The sequence below is a fragment of the Phyllostomus hastatus genome, unplaced genomic scaffold (assembly GCF_019186645.2).
Source record: "Phyllostomus hastatus isolate PE091 unplaced genomic scaffold, TTU_PhHast_1.1 phas_contig_17, whole genome shotgun sequence".
In the NCBI taxonomy this organism is placed as follows: domain Eukaryota; kingdom Metazoa; phylum Chordata; class Mammalia; order Chiroptera; family Phyllostomidae; genus Phyllostomus; species Phyllostomus hastatus.
In genome coordinates, this window is record NW_025333664.1 from 3534794 (window position 1) to 3558259 (window position 23466).

General features: G+C 63.8%; 1 protein-coding gene across 2 annotated transcripts in view; it reads left to right on the top strand.

Annotated features, from left to right (window-relative positions):
* The window catches only part of BMP7 (bone morphogenetic protein 7), a 70383-nt gene that overhangs the window by 30072 nt on the left and 16845 nt on the right, over positions 1–23466 (top strand). For both annotated transcript variants that reach the window (XM_045833527.1, XM_045833528.1), the window contains exons 2-3: positions 1122–1314; positions 20645–20793. In XM_045833527.1, coding sequence (XP_045689483.1) covers positions 1122–1314; positions 20645–20793 — 342 coding nt within the window. The remainder of the gene's footprint in view (positions 1–1121; positions 1315–20644; positions 20794–23466) is intronic.

Below are 23466 nucleotides of genomic sequence, written 5' to 3' on the forward strand. Positions count from 1 at the left end.
GCCTGGCCGGCGGCATCCTCCCTGCAGTTGATGAGTCCCAGCCTCGCTCCTGCTCCGTTCTGGTCCAGAGGATGCAGGGTCCTCGGGAACCCCAGGTCCACCCCCAGAAACCTGCTCCTGGGCGTGTGCCCGTCTCGAGTTTGCCCTCTGTGACCTGGGCACGGGATCTCGGCCTGGGCTCACCGCCCACGTCAGGGAGACACGCTGAGCCTCTGTGCCTTAGTTCGCCTTGGAGTCCTTTCCCAAAGCTCCCCGCCGCCCCGAGACCCCCCCATCCCTCCTCCTGCTTTTAGTCCAAGATGGTGGGTGTAAACCCCGGCTGCTATGGGAAACATCTGGGTGCTTTAGAAAATACAGCTGTCCGAACCCCTCCCGCAGAGTGGGGGGCAAGGACTGCAGGCCACCGGCGCCCCGGGTGCCCACCTGCCCACGCCCACTTAGGGCGGTGGAGGTCCACCCAGGTGGAAACGGGCAGACTCTGCAGACAGGGGCCCGGAGAGCCGGTGGGGAAATGCGTGCCAGGGCCCCCCCCACCCCCCCGGGGGCCCAGGGCACCAGCGCTTTCCCAGCGCTGCCGCCGGGTGATTCGCACAGGCAGGCGCCGAGGGGCGGGGCCGGGCTGAGGTTCACTCCTAACGGCTCTGCCCGCGGTCCGCCAGCCCTCCCCGAGGTCAAGCTGCTTCTGGGAATCACATCACTTACCTCAGACGGCAGTGAACGAAGGAGGATTGTTACCCCATTTTTCAGATGGGGAAATGGAGGCTCCTCGGTTCCTTGTCCTGGCCGATCAGCACGTCGGTGGCCGGGCCTGGATTCCAACCGGGGCCCGGCCCCCCCCGGGCCCCGAGTCTGTGCAGGGCCTCTGGGATAGCAGGGGCCGGGCCCCCCGTTCCCAGCAGGGCGGGTGCGGAGTCGCTGCCCTTGTTTCCCAGGTGACCACGGGGTCTGAGCCTGGGGCGCGCCCGCCTGCCACGGGCCAGCGAGGGGTGGGCGGTTAGTGCCAGGGGCAGCCGGCGCGTCCCACCGGGGCCTCGTCCGCGCGCTTGGGCTCCGAGCCGGGAGAGGGACCCCCAGGCACTGACGCGCCCCCGGGGCCCGTGTGTGTTCTCTCCCCTCCCCAGTGGAGCACGACAAAGAGTTCTTCCACCCGCGCTACCACCACCGGGAGTTCCGGTTCGATCTGTCCAAGATCCCCGAGGGGGAAGCCGTGACGGCGGCCGAGTTCCGCATCTACAAGGACTACATCCGGGAGCGCTTCGACAACGAGACCTTTCGGATCAGCGTGTACCAGGTGCTGCAGGAGCACTCGAGCAGGTGGGTGCCCTGGGCGGGGCCGGGCTGGGGCGGGGGCGGTCGTGGCCGCGCGCCCCCAGAAGCCCCCGCCACGGTGGGCCAGGCCCCGGACTGAGTATCTCCGTTACAGAAGGCCTGTGGTGCGTGCCTCCGCTACTTAAAACCATCCGCATCCACGACTCCTGTGCGGAACGGGGATGGCCAGGCTGAGCCTGAGGTTGTGTAGCCCCGTGGGGGTATTATTCCTGGGTGGCCTGGGCCTGGAGCATTTTAGGGGCCTGGAAGTGGCGGTGGTGGGGGGGGATGAGGAAGAGGAAGGAACGTTTTTGAAGGCCTTGAAGGTCTACCTCTCTCCCATTCATCACCCTGTGCCCCAGCATGAGACGTCAGGCAGCCAGCCGGAGTGGCCGTGTGTCATGGGGTAAGGGCGTTGAAACCCCCAAACCAAAAAGAAACAGAGAACTCTCAGCCTCCCTTCCGCCAGCCAGGCCAGGGACCAAAAGCTGGCGTTGGAAGACATTCATCTCTTGAGCCTCTTTAGTTTCGTGGTCTTCCTCGAGGTACGAAGGCTAAGAAGGTGGGCTGGACCACGTAACAAGTGCTTTCGTCAGTGCCGAGAAGGACAAGGCCAAGGTCGTCCCAGCCATCGGCTGGGATTTTGGGGCATCCCAGGGACCAGACTTGCACCCCCACCTCGGCACCCTGTTCTTCGGAAATTACTGGAAGGGGGGGTGGGCTTCTCCTGATGGGGGGGTGCTCTAGCGTCTTCAGTCGGGAGGGGGACCCGTTACCCCAGCAGGGCGGTGGGGACCGTTAGCACCTTGTCTGCCGGCTGCCGCCAGGTTGGGGGTCGCCTTAAATACTGAGAGAACCACACCTGTCTCGGGTGTTTCCGAGGTCTTGCGTGTGCTGGCTCGTTCCACGTCCACGCAGCCCTTAGGGCGGACCCCGCAGAGGTGATGCTGACAGGGGCTGACGGCCGCCCGTGGGGCTGTGACGACTGACAGTCCCAGCAGCCGCCGCGGAGAAGGCTTGCTCCCGCCCGACCCCCCGTGCTCACCCACAGGTCTCGCGTTCAACCGTTCTGACCTTTGTGTCAGTCTGACGGGTGACAAATGGGACCTCACTGGATGAACCTGGCGTTTTGGAGCAGCCCCCTGTGGTACTGGAACCTGGGTGTGGGTGCAGGGGAGGCGGCAGTTGCCCCCGAATTTTACTAAAATGCTCAGGTGCCCCACTTACCAGCGGGGCGGGGGGTGCCATATGTGTTCCCTGTGCTCTGACAAACCTCCAGGGCCTCTTGGACCAGAACCTGTGTCTGACCTTTCTCATGAGGGCAGATTAATGGGGGGGGGGCAAACCCGGTGCCCAAAGCTGTTCGTCGGTAGCACGTGGGCAAACCCAGAGCCCCCCTCACTCCCGGGCCCCGGCAGGCTCCCACACCTGCCTCTGAAACTCTACCAGGGGGCTTGCCCTCAGGAGCGTGGCCGCCCCGACTGGGGTCGGCCGAACAGACCTGGAAGGGCGGGCTGGTGTCACCTGTGCCGCTCCTCCTGCAAGCTCTCCAGGCGGCCAAGGGTTCCCCTTCCTGGCCGGTGGTCGCTGGTCGGTGGGGCGCTGGGGTCAGCCCAGGTGTGGCTGGCACTGGCCCCTCGTGCCGTGAGTGGGCGCCTGTGCTTCCGGACTGCCCGGGTCCTCGGCACTGCTCTGGGTGGGAGGGGCGCCAAGCCCACAGTGCCCACGGCCCCTGGGCCCACCCACTCTGGCCCTCGCACTGGGAAGAGTGCCAGAGCCCCCGAGGTGGGCAGGATGGAGGGCAGAGGCCACTGCCTGTGGAGGGAAGCATGGCAGACCTGTGGGTTGTCGATGCAGCAGCCACTGAGCCCTCCGTGCCTGCTGGGAGGCCAAGTCCATTGTCAGCCATGGTTTGAGCACCTGCTGCATACCGTGCACCTCGGAGCCAGTCCGGGCCCTCCAGGGGTTCACGTCCAAGGCCAGGAAGTGACGTGATGGGGGCAGAGTATGGAGTGGGGGGTGCAGGGAGAGGCAGTGCGGGGGATGGGGAGATGGGGCTGCTCCCTGTGGATTTCTAAATTTCCCTTCTCTCGTGAAAGAAGGAAGCAAGCCCCTCATTCTGCAGCAGATAAAACATTGCATTACAAAAAAAAACAAAAAACAAAAAACAAAAAACAATTAGCCCTGGCTGGCGTAGCTCAGTGGATTGAGCGCGGGCTGCGAACCAAAGTGTCGCAGGTTCAATTCCCAGTCAGGGCACATGCCTGGGTTGCAGGCCACGGCCCCCAGCAACAGCACATTGATGTTTCTCTCTCTCTCTCTCTCTCTCTCTTTCTCCCTCCCTTCCCTCTCTAAAAATAAATTAAAAAAACAATTAGTGTTTTTCCATAGTGGGTTGTTTTGTTTTTTATTCCAGAAGTAAGACCATCCGACCAGGTAGTTCCCCAGGTGGCATAGCCCAGCCCGTAAGAGTGTGGGCGTGAGTCCCAACACTGCGCAGTGCGGTCTTGGGAAGCCGTGGCCCCTCGGAGCCTCGGTTTGCTCCTCTCTGCGGCGGGGAGGGTGACTGCATCCACCCCCCAGGGCTGTGGTGAGGATGAAGCAGGTCAACATCCTCATAATGTAATAACTGCTCGGTAAAGTTACACTAATATTCATCACTATTGTCATCATCACCACCATCATCGCCATCATCATCATCACCATCATCACCACCATCACCACCATCATCACCACCATCACCACTATCATCATCATCACCATCATCACCACCTTTACCACCGTCACTGCCATCACCATCACCACCATCATCACCACCATCACCACCACCACCGTCACTGCCATCACCATCACCATCATCACCACCATCACCACCACTATCGTCACTGCCATCACCATCACCACCATCATCACCACCATCACTATCACCACCATCACCAACATCATCACCATCATCATCACCACCATCACCATCACCACCATCACCATCACCACCACCACCATCACCACCACCATCATCACTGCCATCATCCCAGGAACGCAGAGACCTCCTTAGGCGCGTGGAGAGCTGTGGCCCTGCCTTCCCCCTCTGTGCTAACCCTCCGTGGGGACAAAGGCCTGGGTTTGTGTGGAGGTGGCACCCTGGTCTGCGCTTCCTCAGCCTCGTAAGCCGAAGGGCCTGTGGCTGATCTGGTGATCCCCAGGGAGGAGCCAGGACCCTGCCCGCCGGCCACCCTGCTGTGTGGCCTGCTCGCCACGGCTGCCCGGCTGTGCGGAGCTGTGACATCTGGCTCTCCGGCGAGCCGCTGCCGGAGCTCCAGGAAAGCCCTGGGGTGCCGGGGATTAGCTGGCGTGGGTTGGCCTCGGCATCTCTCCCCTTGTGACAGCCACTTTCCACCGAGGCCTCTTGATCTCTCGGAATCCAGATCAAATTCCAACAATGAGCCCAGCTGGAGGCCTTCCACGGCCCTTGGGCCCGGCGTGCAGCAGGGCCCCGACAGCTGGGAAGGCGTGCTGGGACCGCCCTTGGCGGGCTGCAGGCCGGGGAGGGGGAGGCTGAGAGGCAGGTCTGAGGTCCGTGCCCTCGGCTCCAGGGGCCTTGTGGGGGGGGGCACTGGAGGCCAAGGCATCCGAGTGTTGCCCTCCTTTTCTGGTCCCCACGCCCAGGACCTGGCCAGCCGGGGCCCCGTGTCTTGGAGCTGGGCTCACACGCCCGTCTGTCCCCATTGGCTTAAACTTCAGTTTCAGCTGGAGGTGAGGGCGTTTGGGGGCCGGGGTCGCAGGCGTTAACAACTGGTTTCATTCCTGGAAACTAGACTCTGCACTTCCCCTCCCCCTCCCCCCCCCCGCCCCCCGCCGCGCCCCGCCCTGCCCCGCCCCGTCTGTGGGGGATCTGGTTTCACTGGGAGATACACCCTGGGGGCCGGCACAGGCCTTCAGGGCAGCAGCACCCTCCCACGGGGCGGTGGCCACTGCCCAGGTCTAGAGAATGTGGGCAGCTGGATGAAAAATGCCCCGTGGTCCGTCCCAGGGACTTTGGCTGCCAGGAGGGTGACCTCAGAGTGGTCTCTGGGGCCAAGATGGGATCGGTGGCAGCCTGAGTCACTGTGAGGACGAGGGAGCTGTCCCTGCAATGGGCTGGGGAGGGGCCCGGTGCTGGCTTGCTGGCTGCCTGCAGCCCCCAAGGTGGCCCCCAGGCCGTGAGGAGCGAGGAGGCAAGCCCTGGGCCCCTCTGCTGCCCAGGGTTGGGGGGGCTCTGCCACGGGCAGCCCCCCGCAGCCCAGCCCAGGCTCTTAGCCCCCCCCCCCACAAGGAAGAGGCGTCCCTGGGCTCCTCAGCAGTGCCCCCCCACCCCCGGGAGCCCAGTCTGGGGACATCCTTGCCACCTAACAGCTCAGCTCAGCCGTGTGGTTCTGGGAGATCGGGGGGGAAATGTGGTTTGGGGTCAGCTGGCTGGGGTGGCGCCTGAGCTTCGGCCTTTCTGCCCCCATCCCCACCCCAGGGATGTCCTCAGGGTTAGGTCTGAGGGAACAGGGAGAAGGTTCAGGGGTGCGGAGTGTGGAGGACGGTCGCTGGGAGGGTGTTGCCGACCCTGCAGTGTCCCCCAGGGCGGCCCCAGGGTGGCAGGGCCTCACACCCCTGCCTGCATCCCTCGAGCTACGCAGGGCGAAGGGCTTGGGAGCAAGACTCTGAGTTTTTCTGGCTTCTGGCCCCGTGGGCTCGTCTGGGCGGAGGGACAAGGTCACCCTTCAGAGCACCCCCACTGCCTGCCCGCTCCGGGCTCCGGGCTCGTCCTCACGTGTCGTGCTGGACACTGCACCGTGGCTGTGCCCCTTGTCAGCGACCCTACGGAGACCTGTCCTCCCACTCCCAGGTGTGGCGGCTGCTCCGGGAGGGGAAGTAACTCAGCGGAGGTCGCGCAGCTAGCGAGGGGCAGCGTCGGGCCGGGAGCTCGGGTCCCGGATTCCCGGCTCCTGTTCTCTCCCCGCTGGTGCCGGTTTCCTCCCCGGAGCTCCTGCGGGGCGGCAGGTGGGTGCCCCTCTCTCCCTGCCCCGCCCAGCGCAGGCTGGGGGTGGGGCTGGGCGTCGGTGTTGTTACAGCTCCCGGGTGATTTCCCGGGTGGCCAGGGCCAGGTGGCTAGGGCCCCTCCTCTCCTTCCCCAGTGAGCCGTCCTGTGCCCACGCGATGGCAGGGGAGCCATTTCTCCCCGTAACAGGCCCCCAGGCGCCCTTCGGCCTGGTCTCCCAAAGGTGACTGTTCTCCCCCCCAGGACTGAGCCCCAGCTGTGGCCCAGGTCCCGAGTGGCAGTCTGAACGGCATGGGGAGGTGGCGACTGAGGGCACCAGGGCCCTTCGGGCTTTGGTTCTGGAGGCTTCTGGAAGCTTCTGGAAGCTTCCAGGAGCCTCCCTGCTGCCCCCGAAGGCCTACGTGCCCGGTTCCATGTCTCCTGGCCTCTGTCTCTCGCCAGCACACCTCAGCCCCAGGGTGTGAGCTCTGGGTTGGAGCCGCTTCCACAGGAGTTTCCCAGACAGCTCCCCAGTAGCCTTTTCTCGGGGGGTGGGGGGGGCGGCGGCTGCCAGGGCCCCGCCGGGACGGCCCGGAAGGTCTGGGGAGAGCGCACCAGGGAGCAGTCTCCGGGTCAGGGGCGCCCCGGCCGGCTTCCCTGCTGCCCGCCCCTGGGCCCCACTCCAGACCCCGCCTGGAGCAGCCTGAGCAGCGGCCGAGGGCCTCGGGCGTCTCTCGGTCCCCAGTGGGGTCCTGTCACCAGTCCGAAGGGGGCTGCTGCTCTGGGAAAAGGCTGCCTCCTGGGACCCGTCGCTGGCCGCGGTGGCAACGCTGTGTCCAGTCCAGTTAGCGCTGGTCACCGCGCAGCCGGCCCGCCCTGCTTGGCCCCCCGGAGCCAATGGCCCCTTGGCTTCCTGTCCTGCGGGCTGAGGCCAGCGCGGGGGTGGGGGGGGGCTTGGTGGCTTTTGATCTTTGTGCCATTTATTTCCTTCCATAAGCCGTCCCAAGCCTGGCTGCCAGGGGAGAATGGGGGGCGGGGTGCAGCGGGGAGGCAGTGGTGACAGATCTGATTTGCTGAGACCTTGCCAGGAGCAGGCCGGCACTCAGCAAGGGGCACGCGCCCCGTCGCGTTCCTCCCAACGGCCTCGAGAAGTCCGTCTTCCCCCGTTTTGTGGGTGAGGCCACTGGGGCACAGGGCAGTCAGGTGACCCTCCCGAGGCCACGCGCCGGAGGTCAAGTTCAAAACCAGTTAATAAGTAGAACTTCGGAACTGGGATGCATCGGTCCCGGAATCACCTTGGCACCGAGGACTCTTAAAACCCCCAGAGGGGATGCGCTCGCTGCTCTGCTCTCCTCCTTCCAGGATCTGGGGGACCTCGGTCGGGTCCCTTCACCCCTTTCATGGGGCAGGAGACGCCTCCCCTGAGACTCCTCCCAGGAGTGTGCAGGCGGACAGCGCTGGCGAGGGGCCGGGACCCCCCACGGCGAGCGGATGGGGGTCCGGGTGTGTTTCTGGGAGGGGCGACCCCGAGGGCGTGTCCTGGGCTCACTTCCTCCGTGCCCGCCCTGCGCCCATCCCTCCTCGTGGATTGAGCGCTGGACCTCGAAGGCCACGGTGAGCCGTGTCCCCAGGAAGCAACAGTCCCCTTGCAGGCCCGCCCGGTGGGAAGGGGCTGCTCCTTTTACCTCTCAGTTGATTTGGCCGCTGTCTCCCGAATTCGCCGCGTGATCGTCGCCCCCTCTTTTCTCGGCACCACCTCCCCGGACCTGGGCGAGGAGAGGGCTGCCTTCGTGAACAGCGACAGTGACAGAGGCGACCGTAGTGAGCACTCACCATGTAGTGAGCAGACTCTCTGCAGTCCTTCCCAGCCCAGCCCCCGGCGGGGGGGGGGGTGGGGGCGCCTTCACCCACCTCGCTCCGCCGACGAGGAAACCGAGGCACACGGTCACAACGGGAGGGGCTCAGGGCAGGAAGCGGACGCCCCCCCCCCGCCCCAGTCCCATTCGTTTGCCTCCCTCGGCGGGTGGACACGTATGTTCACTCCCCTAACGCATCCCGGGGATCGGCAACAGCGGGGACACGTGTTTCCCGCCCAAGGAAACTGAGGCAGAGAAGACTAAAGACCTGTGTGGCTCATCCCAGCAGTCCTGACGCCTCTTTTGTCCCTGGAGCCTGGCGCACAGTAGGCGCTCTGCAAAGCACATGTGCGTGAACAGACGGAGGAAGGGCCCGACCTCCCAGCGCTGGCCTCCTGAGTCCACCCAGGCTCTTCCAGCGCCTACCACCTTCTGGCACCCAGCACAGGTGCGCACGCGCGGCAGGTACCTGTCGGCCAGGGAGCGCCGGTCCCTGACCCTCGCCCTCCCGGCGCCTCCCGCCCCGGGCCGGTCCGTCCCGTCCCGGTGTCCTCTCCTCCAGAACTGAAACCTGAGCACGCCTGGTTTTCGGTCTTTCTCCGGCATCTGAGCCCCATTTCCAACAAGTGAAAATTGCCCGTAATTATAATACTTTTCGATCTTAGGGCCGTTTCCCTGTGATGATTATAATTACATTATTTAGAGCTTGTGTGCCCGTGGGTACCCGAGGGTGGGTTGGTTCTCGTCTGCAAACAGGGGATCGTTGCCTGGGCCGTGGCCCCGGGTCCCCTGCGCTGGGACGAATTCGGGGGGAATGGGCGTCGGCATTGGGGGCGGGCCGTATAACTCGATCCGGGGCTTGGAGTCCAAGAGCACTTCATTCTTGGACCTGCGCTCGCCTATAGGAGCCTGTTTTTCCAAATGTATTAACATCTGTGTTTCATATCAGGGCCTGTAATTGCTTTAGCCTTTTTGGCAGGAGACAAAGAGAATTAATATTTTTCAATTTGGTCACGGGCGGTCATCTGTGGCCGGGGAGGGAAGCCCTGCTCACACATGCTCTCGGCGGGGACGGGGGAGTGCGGGCTCCCCCAGAAGATAATGTTTTACAGGAGTCCACCCCGGGGAGGAAGCGCTTGGTCATCTCCAGGTCAGGGCAGAGCAGGAGCAGGCCTCTGGGTAACTGCTCCCGGGTCTTCCCAGCGCCGGCCCTCCCTTTGTCTCCCCGCTGCCAGCCTCTGCCGGAGCTGTGTTCCTTCTTCCCCTTTTCTCCCCTGCACCCCCCCCCCCCCAATACCCATGGCTCTGCCCTCTGCCCATCCCAGAGTGTCGGGGGGAAAGCCGACACCTGGCCTGCATTCCAGCGCACACGCTATCGCTTCCCATCTGGGGCCCGCGGCAGGCATGGCTAATGGATTGCAGCACTCCTTCCCGCCAGACCTGGACGCCGGTGCAGCCGCACCGCCGCGCGCAGTGGCCCTCGAGGGGACCCTGCTGGTCTCCGGGCTCAGGTCAGGTGTCCCCGGAGCTGACCCTGCGCGGAGGGCTGCGTCTGCAAGGGAATGGCTAGGAAATGTTTCCTGATGAGGGCAGAGCACGGGGAAGAATGCCCGGAAGGGCCGGCAGCCAGGCAAGGGGGCCAGGCCACGCGGAGCCCCCGGAGGGTGACTTAGGCCCCCTCCTCCCGAGGGGCCTCTCGGCTGCGGCCCTGCTGACCTTTGGGGCAGGTCACTCTCTGTCGTGGGTCCTCCTGGGGGTGCACGGCAGGGGGCTGAGCACATCCCCGGCCTCCACGCACGAGAGGATGCGGCCAGTTTCGGAGACTCAGGGCATCTCCAGACACTGCCGGCTGCGCCCTGGGAGGCAGAACCCCCCCTACTGGGGTGGAGGGACAGGTGTCGATCCCCGGATGCTCTCAGGTGACGTGGGGGCTGGCACCTGAGAGCCAGGCAGGAGAAGCGGAGGTGCCGCCCTCCTGGACGAGCCCCGGGGACGGCTGTGGGCCCTGCCCCTGCTCCACCGTCCCGGCGTCCTCCTGCCTTCCCGCCCGTGTGGCTCCCGCGCTGCACCCCCTGAAACACCACTCCCGGGCTTCCCGGGGCCCCACGGGCTGGGCCTCCGGAGCGAGAACCGGCTCTTCCCCGGGGACCCTCACGTGGGTCCGCAGGAGGGTTCCTTCTTCCCTCAACGCCGACGCCATGGGTTGCGGCTCTGGGCTTCCCCCTTGTTCCTGGGGTTGGGCCCACAGCTCGGGCCGTGAGAGGGAGGCCTGGTGGTCCGAGAGTCAGTGTTACTGATGGGACTGGGTTAGAAAGAGGGGTCCCCCGAGAAACCCATCGTCCTCCCAGGAGAGGAAATGGGGTCCTCTCCTGGGCTGTTCGTTACGTGTGCACAAGCCCCGAGTGCCCAGGGGAGGACTCGGCGAGGCCTGTGGCCCAGGCACTCCTGCGCCGGGCTGAGTCCAGATGCCCACGGCGTCCTTGTCCATCTTTTTTCCATCCCTGCCCCCCCACCCGGCGGCTCCCGGGGCCACCTCTCAGACAGACTGCATGCGTTCAGGCCCTACACTCGGAGCCTGGGCCTGGGGTTCCCCGGAGGGCGACGGAAAATGAGCGTCCCGGGAAGGCCTGTGGCGGGCCGGGGGCGGGAGGAGGCGTGGCCCCTGGCTCGCTTCCTGGGGGGGCCGTGGCCCCCGCCTCTCCTGTCCCTCGCCACCGCGCTCCGGTCTGCGCAGCCACGGTCCGGATGAGTCAGACACCCCTCTGACTGCACGTCGCGTCCCTCCGATCCGCCTGGGCTCTCGGAAACCTTGAACCTGGTCATCGCGACGCAAGCTGCTGTCTGCGAGGGCCGCTGTTAAGTTCATTTCCTCCCTCCCTCGTCTGCCGGCCGCCACTCTTCCCTTTGCTGCTTCTGGTTTGGGCTCCTAAAACAGCCCGTGGTTCTTTAAAAAAAAAAAAAGGGTAGGAAAGATGACCCGGCCCGATAACTGTGCTGGTGGTGGTTTGTTTATTCCTTGAATGTGCGTGAAGAGCCTGAATTTACCTCGTTCTATTTTGGGCCGGCGCTGGAGGCAGGAGGAAGTGGGACAACCAGGGAAAGTCTCCGAGATGAGTCTCTGCCCCTGGCGGCCCGCCCGCCCGCCCGCCCGCCCCCGCCGCCGTGCCAGCCGCACGCAGCTGCCCAGCAGCCTGGGGTTTCCAGAGCCGCCTCGGGAGCTCTGCAGGGCTCCCCACAAGGCCCGTTTTTTTTTCCCCAGGGGGACCCCGGAGGTCTTTCCGTGTCACCGCAGACCTGTCTCCCAGCACTGCCGCCCCCGGCGTGACTCACCAGTGCTCATCACTCGGGAGGTCGGACTAGGGAGACAGGGCCCCCAGCTTCTAGGAACTCCGGGGCCCAGTCCTGGGACTTGTAAGCAAGGGTGGGGGGTGGTGAGAGTCGGGTTCAAAAGCAAATCCGAGGTTGGCGTTTCTCCCCAGCCGCGGCTCCCTGTTGTCGAGGCCTCTGGGTTCCTCCTGACACGTGCGGATGAGGAGCTGGCTCTGAGGCTGGGCCGGCACGAGAGTGGCCGAGGCGAACCCCACACAGCTGGCAACTTCCCACTGGGGGCTCTGCTGGGGGTCACGTGGCAGACCCCTGATCGCACAAGCAGGCCGGTGGAAGGGGGGGCGTGGAGGTGCCCGCACGGTGGCCGGTGTCTGTGACCCATGGGCGCAGACCGGGGCGGCGTGGGCTGAGGCCCCAGGGAATTGGAGGCACCCGAGGGCTCTGGAAGAACATCTGTCCTTCATTCGTCCTTCCCCTTCCACGAAGACGAGCTACAGACCGTGACGCCAGGAGACCTCCTCGGCCGGTCAGAATGCCCTGAAGACACCAGCGCATCCGCTCACCATGAATTTCAGACCCACTGCGGGCCGTGCTGTCTGCTAGGCGCTGGGCTAGGACAGCGGCGAGCCAAGGAGGACGGGTTCCTGCCCAGGAAGGGGTTTAAAATCTCGTGGGGAAAGAGGAGAACCCAGAGAACCGGGCAAGCCCCTTCAAACACCAGCCCGAGTGCTAGGAAGGAGGGCCTCAGAGGGCCAGCCACCCACGAGGATTCGCCCATCAGGGCGCTGGAGGAAGCTTCCCTGGGGAGCTGAAGGGTGAACGGGTGTGACGGAGGGAAAGGGTTAGGGAACAGTGTTCCAGGTAGCGGGAACAGCATGTGCAAAGGCCTGTGCTCGGCTGGCACCCGGGCAGCTGACCGTCTGAAAGGAAGCTGCAGTGGGAGGAGAGGGGAGTGAGAAGGGTGTCGGGGGTGGGCCACCCAGGGCCTTAGAGGGAGGGTGCCCCCCCCCAGAGTTAAAATAGTGCCTCCTCCCTCTCCCAGAAGTTTCCCACCTCAGACCTTCTTCGGTTACATGCCACGGAAGACTTTAGGGCGTTTGGGCTTTTCATCCTGAGAGCCAATCAGGGGCTAAGGCAGGGCAGTTACCTGTTCAGATCTGAGGGTCTGAAAGCCCGGAGCGGGCTGCTGGGGGTGGGGCGCACGGGGCGGGAGGCAGCAGCTCTCCCTCCGCCGAGGGAGCACCTGCAGGCTGCTCTGAACCCCGCTCTCCCCCACCCCGTGACGGGGCAGAAACACCCCCCTCCAGGTGCCGTGGGCTTCCGCGAGCCCTCTCCGTGGCACGGAGCCAGGCCCGTGCTAGGATGCCGTGTCCTGGAGGAGGGTCGCCCGGCCCGGCTGTGCTCTCCTTGCTCAGCGCCTGGGCAGCTGCAGCTCATGGGAGCAGGTCCAGGCTGACTCGGGGGTCTGCTCCAGCCCACGGCCCGAGGCCGGGCCCTGTGCCAGCGTCTCCCTGCAGCACCCCATTCACTAGACAGACCAAAGAACCTCCAGGACAGAGGTGGGCTGGCCCAGGGCCACTCCCCTGGGGCCCGTTGTACTGCAACTTCCCGAGGACCCGGAGCCCTAAGTGGTAACGCCTCCATTCCCGAGGACCACCCTGGGGACGTACGTCCTCACAAAGAGGATCTTGTGCTCGGCCCAGACCCCCAGGCTGCGTTCTCCTGCGGGTCGGGGCACCCCGGTGGGGGAGCGCCTTCCACCTCCCGCTGTGCTCCTCCTCCTCCCTCTCCCCGCCAGCCCCTGTGGGCCCCCCCGTGGACGCACAAGTTCAAGAGCCCCTTCACACGCCATTGCCGGAGTGGACATTTCTTTGCGGCAGGACTTCCCGGAGGCTTGAAGGAGCAAGTGTGCACGGTGGAATTTCTAAGGAGTAGAGGTCGTGGGGTGCTTCCCGGCCTTACTTACATACAGAGATCTTTCTCTTTTTTTTGGTAAAGATTTTATTTATTTTTTAGAGAGAGAGGAAGGGAGGGGAAAAGAGAGGGAGAGAAACATCAATCGGTTGCCTCTCAAATGGGGACCTGGCCCGCAACCCAGGCACGTGCCCTGACTGGAAATTGAACCGGTGACTTTTTGGGGTGAAATACAGAGCATTTTGTCGGATTTCCCACCCTCTCAGTTTCTTCTCTTGTTTGCCCTTTCACGGGGAGGCGGTTTTCGAGACCCTGATAAACGTCCGATCCTTTCCTGCGGACGGGGAAACTGCAGCCCGGACCTCGATGGCTGCGGACTCCCTTTCTGACCTTGACCGCAGGGGCTTCCCGCAGTCAGGACCGGCGTGTGCTTGACCTTCTGCGAACGCCCAGGCGCGGGGGTGGGAGGAAGGAGGGAGACGGGCAGACGGAGGGTCACGGGGCAGGGGGGCCGTGGGCCGCCGGCCCGTGGGGGGATTCCATGCGTCTGTGTGTTTTTCCACCTTTCTCCCCGACGACTTAATTTTAGCCTTCCTGGATATGCCGTCTTCAAGTGCGTTTAAAAAAAGCTTTGGACCTCCCTGACTTCATCTTCCCGCCCGGGGGACGCCAGGGACTGTTTGGCGACGGGGCACAGAGGCAGGGGCAGGGGCAGGGCGCTCTCTGAAGCCCGAGGTGGGGTGCTGGGGCCAGGGCTGGGCCCTCCCCGGCCTGGGGCTCAGGAGGGGCCCTGCCTGGACCGACTTCCTCCCAGGCCGCTTTGATCTCCTCCCCGGCTGGCTGGCTGCCCTGCGGGGCCGGTGTTCGCGGGCTGGTCTGCCTCCAGGTGCGCGGCGCGGGCTCCCCAGCCTGACTCACCCGGAGCGGCAACACGCCCGCCCTCCCCGGTGACATCATGGTAGCCTGGGAAGCTCTGGCTTCTCCGGCGCTCCGTCCCGCTCTCTGCCTTCTGACGAGCGAGCGTGCGGCAGGCTTACGGCTGCGCAGCTCGAAAACGTCCGGGCGCGCGGTTTTGCAGAGAGCCGCAGGGTGAGGGCGAGGGGTCAGAGCAGGGGTGACCCTCAGTGGCGGCCAGTCCCCGTGGGGGGAGGGCGAGGTGCTAACCCCTGCCCAATGCTCTCCCCGGCCCCCCCGGTTCTCTTAGGGCCAGAACCTTCCCGTGGCCAGAGAGGCCTTGCAGGCTCCAGCCAGCACCCCCGCCGCATTCTCCGTGCACCGGCTCCCTCGCCCCGGCAGCCCCGCCCACCACACCGCGCAGCCTGTGCCCGCGGCCGGAACGCCCTTCCTGCCCCCCTGGCTGCCTCAGCCCTGCTCATCCCGGGGTCCCCTGAGGGATGTTCTCCCTGAACACCCCCACCCCCAGTCCTTTCCCCGGTCCACTGGCCCAGGGGACCCATCCCTCTCCGTCCCGCCCCGAGTCAGGGCTCAGTGACCCTCGCTGCGCGGCGCGCCCACCACCACCGGACCAGGGCTCCGTCTCCGGCGGCCGTGGCCCCCGCCCTAGCAGAACGCCCGAGACGCGAGAGCCGCTCCGCGGGTTTCAGGACTTCGACTCCACTCGTCCCCGCCTGCTGCTGTGACCCATGACCAGACACTTAGCGGTTTCGGGCAGCCCAGGTGGGGGCTACCTGACCACTCCGGAGGCCAGAAGTCCTGGCGGATCTTCTCGGACCCGTGTCAGGGTGTCCCCCGACTGCATTCTTCCTGGGGTCCCTGGGGGGGGCGTGGTCCAGTCCCCTCGTCCTTTCCATCTCCCAGAGCTGCCTGCAGTCCTGGGCTCCTGCCCCTCCCCCCGCCCCTCCCCCGCAGCAGGATCCTCACTCTGACCCCTGCTTCTGTCCCCACGGCCCCTTCTCTGACCCTCCTATCTCCCTCTTCCACGTATAAGGACCCGCGTGATGACTTGGGGCCCGTCTGGGTGGCCCCGGGCCGTCTCCCCCTCAGAAATCCTCAGCTCAGTCACACCCACCCAGTCCCTGCGCCACGGAAAGCACGAGGGTCCCAGGTTCCGGGGTCAGGACTCGAGGTCTCGGGGCGGGGGTTGTTACTCTGCCGACCACAGCGTCTGGAGTTCATGTCCCTCCCTCTGCTGGGGCGGGGCGGGGGGCTGTCCCAGGTGTGGAGGCAGGGGCACTGGGTGGCCCAGCTGGAGCCCGTGGGTCCCCTGGCTCCCGTCTGGAGGGCCCCGGGACTGGAGTGACACTCAGACGCCCCCTCAGCCCCGCTTTGCTGTCTCAGGGCTGGATTCCCTGGGGCCGTGTGTGTGTGTGTGTGTGTGTGTGTGTGTGCGTGCCCTCGCACGCGCGTGTGCAGAGCCGTCCTGTCTCCAAGGGCCCGGTCCAGGGCGTGACGCCCACCCTGCATCCCACGCGGGGGTCTTCCTGCCCCTGGAGCGGACCCTGGGTAGGGCCCCTGAGATCATGGTCTCCAAATAGTCTCTAAGGAGCCAGAAGGGGAGAAGAACGACTTTCCGCCTTCCCACGTTGGAAATTTTAAAATACCCACTTTTCCGTCGTGGTGGCACTTTCCGGGGGAAGGTGGGCTGAGACTCGGGGTGGAAGCCAGCCCCGGTGACACGTGTGGTCCTCCTGCTCCCCGTGGGGGAGGTCTCACCGGTCCTCGTGGTGTCCCTGCGAGGAGTCTGCACGCCCGGGACACATGCTGTCCTCAGGCGAGTGGTTAAAGATGACCACCCCCCAGCGCCGTGGCCTCAGGGGTCTCCGGTGCCTCACAGAGAGCAGGGCTTCGGGGGACCCACGTTCCAGGCAGGGACCAGGGCACCTGCTGAGTCTTCCCTCCGGGCGGTCCTACTCTGCGGTGGCTGCTGCATCACCAGTGAAGTGGGGCGCTCGGCGGGGGGGCTGGAGCGCCCAAGGTGGCCCCTCGCCCCGGGGCCGGCTCGGTGTCCCTCCCAGACCCGCCTGCTGCACAGCTCCCGCCTCCTTCCCCTCCCTGCGCTCCGGCTCCGCAGCCGAGTGGTCAGACCCCTTCACCCGGTGGCTGGCTTCCCGGAGAGAAGGGCTGAGCCCCTTCCCCTCCAGCCCTGGACATGGCGGGGCCCCCTTCCACGGGCTCGGCTGGTCACGGCAAGCGGTACGGCCCGCCCAGACGTCAGAGGTGGCGCAGACGGGGCCGGTGTGTGGCAGGGCTGCGCGCGGTCCGGCGACAGCCGGGGTCGTTAGTGGTCAGAGCTGCGGAAAAGCTACGGCTGTGGACGTGCGGATACACTCACTTGTCTGGCGAATGTTGGGGGTCAAAAGACCCTCCTTTGAATGGATGTACAGTCTGTTGACTCGTGGGCCTTTGGAAGTCACATAACGCCTGGGCCCGAGACAGACGCGTCCCCAGAATGTCCTGCAGTCCCTGCAGGAATGCACGCCGACCCCCGAGTGACTGCTCGGGGCTGCAGGGAAGCCCCGGGGAGCCCGGACAGTCTGTGCCCCGGCTGGTCCCCACTTGTCTCATACCGGTCGCTGGAGAAGGTGGCATTATCCCTGCCTTACAGAGGAGGAAACTGAAGCGCAGGGGGCAGCTGGCTTGACCTGCCTGCCTTCTCTGCTTCCCTCCACCTGGAGTTCATCCCCTCTAGAATTGTCTCGGCCTCATGCAATGTCGTGACAAGAACCTGCACAGCAGGATCCAACAGCTCCCTGTGTCTCCCATCCCCTGGGGAGAGGGTGAGCTGGGGAGGGGAGGGGCCTCAGTGCCCAAGTGTCAAGATCACGTACAAGGTCTATGGACATGGACCAGCGGCCTCACCTCCGCACTTCGCTCTGCTCGTTTGGGAAACGGGGGCGGTGATCTCACTGCTGGGGAGTTCCAGGGACCCGGGGCCAGGAAAGCCCCTAGGATTTGAGCAGTGGGCCGGGCGGAGCTGTTCCCCCTTCGGCCCTCCCCCGGGCTGGGTCCGGGCGGCCAGTGTGTTCAAGGTAAATACACGTGTCACAGAGGGCTGGTTCAGTCCCTGGATCTCAGAAATACTGCGTTCCAACGAGATGCTCCAGGTGGCAGCTAGCAAGTCCCACTCCCCCACCTCTCTGTCTGGCCTTAGCTGCTGGGCGGTTTCTCCGCGGTCCCGTCCACGTGGGCCCACCTCTCGCCGGGCCCTTCCCTGGGAAAGCAAAGCCGGCATCGGCACCTCGCTCTCCCCGCCGCGACAAGGCTCCCCTGGCCTGGTGCCTCCAAAGGGAGGCCTGGCCCTCCCAGGCCTGGCTGCAACAAAGCGCAAACTGTGTGGCTCGGAGGAGGCGAGCCGGTGCGTCCGCGTTGATTCACGGGTGAGTCAACGCCAGCCCGAAACAGCTGGCCCTCGGAGTCACGGCCTGTAACAAGAGAACGCTTAGTATCGCTTGGCAGGGCCTCCGCTCATCAAAGGCCTAGTTCTGTTCCGTAAGTCACTATTTATTGTTCCGCTGCCCAGAAGAGCCCGTCCGGAGAGCTGGTCACATTTTCCTACAAAGAACAATTTCCCAGCAGAGTCACCACCCAGGTGGTGTGGGTGTTTGCACAGGGGCCCCGGGAGCCTGACTCAGGAGGGGGATTGTTTTGGTTTGGAGTGCCTTTTCTTCTCTCATCGAGCTGTTGAGGACAACTGACCAGCTCCTTGACAACCTTGGGGACCCTCTGTGGCCAGGAAAGTCATCGGGGCGGATCGGCGACGAAGCCGGAAGGGTGTTCCTGTGTGGTGTCCAATCTGGGCGGCCACCCCTCAGGCCGGTGCTGCCACTGCCTCTGGGAGGCTGCTGCTGTGAAGGGGGTCAGGGGGTGGGTTAGGGGAGATCGTCTCCTTGTTTTTATTCGGTTCAGACATGCAAGTCAAACTTAGGGGCTTCAAAACCCCTTGTGTATCTGAAAACACTTCTTTTTTTTTAAGATTTTATTTATTTATTTTTAGAGAGGGAAGGGAGGGAGAAAGAGAGAGAGAAACATCAATGTGCGGTTGCTGGGGGTCATGGCCTGCAACCCAGGCATGTGCCCTGACTGGGAATCAAACCTGTGACACTTTGGTTCGCAGCCCGCGCTCAATCCACTGAGCTACACCAGCTAAGGCTGAAAACACTCCTTTGCTTCTACCCTGTCCCTGCGTCAGAGAGAGGACTTTGGCCGGGCTGGCTGGGAGACAGAGCAATCACTGTCTTCTGTTGTGGCCATGTTTCCTCAGTCTCGGATCGGAAGGCCTGTTTCATTCATTATATCCCATTCCATAGATCATGCATTGTGTCAGTCAGCGTTTTCTGAATTGGGTTCTGGACGTGGGTGAGCCTCACTTGAAGAGGGGGACTTCAGGGAGCCTGTGGTAGGGATAACCCCCCCCCGCCCCCCGTTTCTGTCCTGTGGCTTTGGTCATGCTGTCCGTCACCGTGGAGTGTCCCGCCCTCCCGTGGCCAAGGGCCAGCCGCGGACTTGACTAGGCCAAGGAGACTGTTAGGGGGGAGACGTGCGCGGGAGGAGGTGCAGCTCGAGTTCATTCTTCGGCCGCCGCGATGTGCCCGCCCGCACGGGCCCCCGCTGCTGTCCGTCTCCGAGCCCGGTTCTCCACCCTGTGCTGGCTTCCCCGAGGGACCTGTCCCCTTCCTGCTGCACTTCCAGTGGGAGCTCGAGACACAGGCAGACACCGCGGACCGCGTGTCTGGGCGGCTCCCCGCGAGCCGGGTGCACGCTGACGCACCCAGCGAGGCCTGACGTGTCCGGCACGCAGCGCACTCGCCATGCGGCCAACCCCGCACACCGCGGTCCCCAGGCCGCACGGGGGAGGTGAGCGGGGATGGTTGGCTGTTGTTTCAGAAGGGAGAGTGGGGGACAGGGCCAGTGGGAGACACGGGCCTCGGGCCTCATCTAAAGGGGCACCTGCCCTTCAGCTCCAGCCAAGGGCTGAGTGGGCGTCAACTAGTCAACTACCCCCGAGCAAAGGTCGTGTCCAGAAGACCCGTCTTCCTGTGTGGTCGCAAACTCGGGCTTACAGGTGGCCTGGGCGGGTTCCAGTCCTGCCTCGACTTCCTAGCACTGTGACCGGGAGAGCAGCTCTGCCTTTCGGAGCCTGCGTGGAGGTCTGCGCGATGGCCTGGGTAGCATATCCATCCACCTCACATGGTTGCGGTGAGGGCTCAGGGACATGGGGCCGGCCAGGCCTTCCCACCCGGGGCCTGGCACGCGGTGAGCGCTCGGTGAAAGTTGTTGCATGCGACGGCTTCATCGGTGAGCAGGGAACGTTCACCCTCACCTCTGGGAAAGCGAGGTCACTCCAGGCGAGCCGGGGATGGCCCACGGCAGGGGCTGGTCGGGTGTCGCCCCTCATCGTGCCCGGTGCCTGGCCCGGCGCGGGGGCCCACTGTTTTCATTGGCCATCTAGAGACTCAACATATACTGAAACTCGGAATCCTTATAGTTAAAAGTACAAAAGAGATGTCGTGATACTCTACGCACTAGAGTTCTAGCTAGGAATGGAAAATCCACCCACCCGCCCACTCGTCCAGCTGTCGTCCATCCGTCTGTCCATCCCTGCAAGGTCAGTCGGGTCCCACCCATGTTGCCGCTGCAGCGTGTGAGGAAGAGAGAATTACAGGGCTGCCCCTACCAGGGACACAGTCTGGGGGTCCGCCTCCTGACACCGGGTGGTCTCGGAAGACGCGACGTAGCCTGGAGGTGAAAGGCGTCCGTGCTGGAGCCCGGCTTCCTGGGGCAAGTCATGGTTGGGCCTCGTACTCGACAGGGATGGTAACGTCCCTGCGCCTCGGGGCTGAGAGAAACGGATGCGAGAATGTGTGTAGACCGCTTGGGACAGCTGTCACCTGGCCAACGGCGAGTCGTTTGGCAAGTGGGAAGTCCTGTCCCTGTGGCACCCAGCAGCACAGAGGTTGTCTGACTCCTGCCTTCCTGGACTCTGCCTTCCTGGCACCCCGCTCACGGATCTCAACGGCGAGCTTGCCTCGTAGCCACCCCCTGTGCCCCATGTGCGTCTCTTTGCGCCTCTCCCGAGGTCCCTTTTCCCACCACAGCTACCGAGGGGTCTCCATGCCTGGGTCTTGGTCTGATGCACCCAGCTCTGGGGACCAGCAGCCCTCCACCTGCCTCCCCACCCTGCATGGTCCTCGTCTCCATCAACATCTGGCTGGATCACGGGGTGACTGAGCTGTGACCTGCTGACCCAGCGCCTGCGCCCCCTCCTCTCTCGTAGGGACTCGGACCTGTTCCTGCTCGACAGCCGCACCCTCTGGGCCTCGGAGGAGGGCTGGCTGGTGTTCGACATCACGGCCACCAGCAACCACTGGGTGGTCAACCCCCGGCACAACCTGGGCCTGCAGCTCTCCGTGGAGACCTTGGATGGTGAGTCCCCAGCCACCTCCCCTGCTGGTCCCGGGGCAGCCCGTATCCTGGACTCATGCAGGGTCTCCACCATGCTCGTGCTTATTCCCACCAAGGGCGCTACCCCTGGCCCTCCCCAGCCAGTCCTCGGTGTCCCGCCTTTTGGTCCCGACGGAAAGCAGCCACTAGCCGCCCCCCCACCCCCCCCCCCCGCCACATGCGATGATTACAGGGTAGGCACCTGCTGTGTGGGGTCAGGCCTCTTTGCTCTGTGCGGCCCCACAGCACCAGGGTTCGGCGTGCCGACTCTCACCCACCCCAGGGCTGCGGCATTAGAACCCGCACTTGAACGAGAGCCCCTGGTGATCACTCAGCACACGACAGCTTGCAACGCACTGATGCGCCCCCTGCACCTCAGGGCGCAGGACATCCTGGGCTGTCCTGTGCATTGCAGGATGCTTCGCAGCAACCCTGGCCTCTACCCACCCAGTGCCCATAGCCACCCCCAGTCGTGACATCCAAACACGTCTCCAGACATTTCAGAATCGCCCCTGGTTAAGTAAGGACCACTGCACTGGCTGGTGCAGGGCATCAAGCCCCTTCCAAGAAACTGTAAATGTGGTCGAGTCACAAATACTTGGGGAATTCGCTGTTTGCCTCCCCCCACCCCCAGCACCATTCACTCCCCTCCGCACATCCGTCTTGGGCAGACGGAAGGGTGAGTGGGGAGCTGGGGTGGGCCCGGCTATGCCCATTTCTTCTTCCCCAAAGTGTAATTCTTATTAAGTGGGGATTGTGTGGGGTGTGTAGCTTCTTCCTGCACCAGTTTTAAGAAAAAAAAACACACACAAAAAAACAAAAAAACACTTACTGCAAAGTAGGTTAATGCATGCCCCTGGCTCCCAGTTCAGTGGTTGCAGATGTGTGCCCCAGTGAATAGTGTTCCCCGGGCTGCCTTCCCCCAGCTGCTGAGTTCCACCTCCCAGAAGCATCTGCTGATTTCACGCGTTTGGGTATCTCTTCAGAGACACTCTCTGGGTATTTCAGCAATTACCTGTAAATTCTGCTTTCCTTTTTTATTTTCTTCCCACAAGCAGTGGCAGAGTGTATACAGTGTCTTCACCTTGCTTTTTTTTTTTTTTTCCAATCTGGCAACTTAACCTTGAAAGTTAGTCCTTTTCAGCGATTCAAGAGCTTCGCCGCTTGCTAGAGGCTGGTGTGTGTTTGCACGTGTGTGGAGCGTGTCTCTGCCTCTCACTCGCCGTGGGACTTACCCCAGCAGGCAGGCAGTGAGGGCCTGGCCCCTTGGGCTGTTCCGTTGTTCCGAGATTAAAGGAATTAGTATAGGAAGGGTTTAAAAACAGTGTCTTAACATGCAGTGTCTTAACATGCAGGGAACCACCCCCCTGCACCGGGCATCTTGTTAAAATGCAGATTCTGATTCAGCAGGTCTGGGCGGAGCCTGGGAGTCTGCATTTCCAACCAGCCCCCAGGCGATGGAGAGGCTGCTGGTCCCTGGGTGGGGCTTTTAATTATCCAGGGCTGGGAACCGGACTGGACTCACGGTCCTCGCCCTGGATGAGAGCGGTTATTATTATTATTATTGTAGTTGCCATTGCTACCGAGAGTGACTTACCCAGCCCCCTGGAATGGATGACTGGCTGGCTGTTTTCTGGTCTTTCGCGCGCTCGTACAGGCAGGGCAGCAGCGGAAAACCTCAGTGCACGTGGCACTGCCCCTCCAGGGAGTGCCGCTCCGGGACGGTTGCCTGCAAGCGGCACTGTTCATGGGTTTGATAGATCCTGTCAATTCGCCCTGCATCGGGGTCGTTCCATTGGCACCCCACCAGCACCCCACCAGGGCCCCTGCTTCCCGTCCCTGCCAGCACGGGTGCTCCTCCTCCACCACGCATGCTAATCCAGCCGATGACAGGCGGGATCTCGCGGGTTCGCTTTGCTTCTCTCTGTCACGAGGTGCTGGTGTTTGTCTTCTTTATACTCTGGAGTCAGGTGGCCCTTTGCAACTTGAGCTGCAAATGGTTTCCCAGTTTGTCGTGTTTCTTTTTATTGGGGTTAATGCTGGGTCTTGCCAAGTGGATTTAGACCATGTCGCTGAATTGTATGACCTTTCCCTTTACCCCGCCTGGGCTCTGCCCGGTTCCCTTCCTATCAGAGGCCAAGGGGAGTGTCGCCGGGTGTTCGCAAGACGCTGCCTAGAGCCAGGGCAAGGGTTGGGCCCTGTCCCCCGGCCCAGTGCCCCTCCCTGGGACTCGCCCGTCCAGGTGCTGGGCATGCTGTTTGGTGTGGCTGCCGGGGTCAGGGAGAGGGCAAAGTTTTCCAGCTGGCCAGTCTGACCAGTGAGGCATGTGAGTGTTGGGACCTCTGGGGAATAAGATAAGCAAGTGAGCCCAGCGTCTCCCAGACCACAGGCTCGCAGCTGTGAAATTCTCCCTCTCCCTTCCGTGGAGTTCGTGCAGCATGGCACCCACCAGGATTCCTGGGGCGGCATGGTGAATGTACAGATTCCTGGGCTCCACCCCAGGCCAGTTGATGCCTCAGGGGAGGGTGGGCCTGGGAATCTGCCTTTTCCACAAGCTCCTCGGGTGACTTGGGGCCTGGGTCCGTGATGACACTCAGCTGAAGCTGTGCCCTGGGTCCTGGGGTGCTCTCACTAATAAGGTGGGCTGACTGGCTT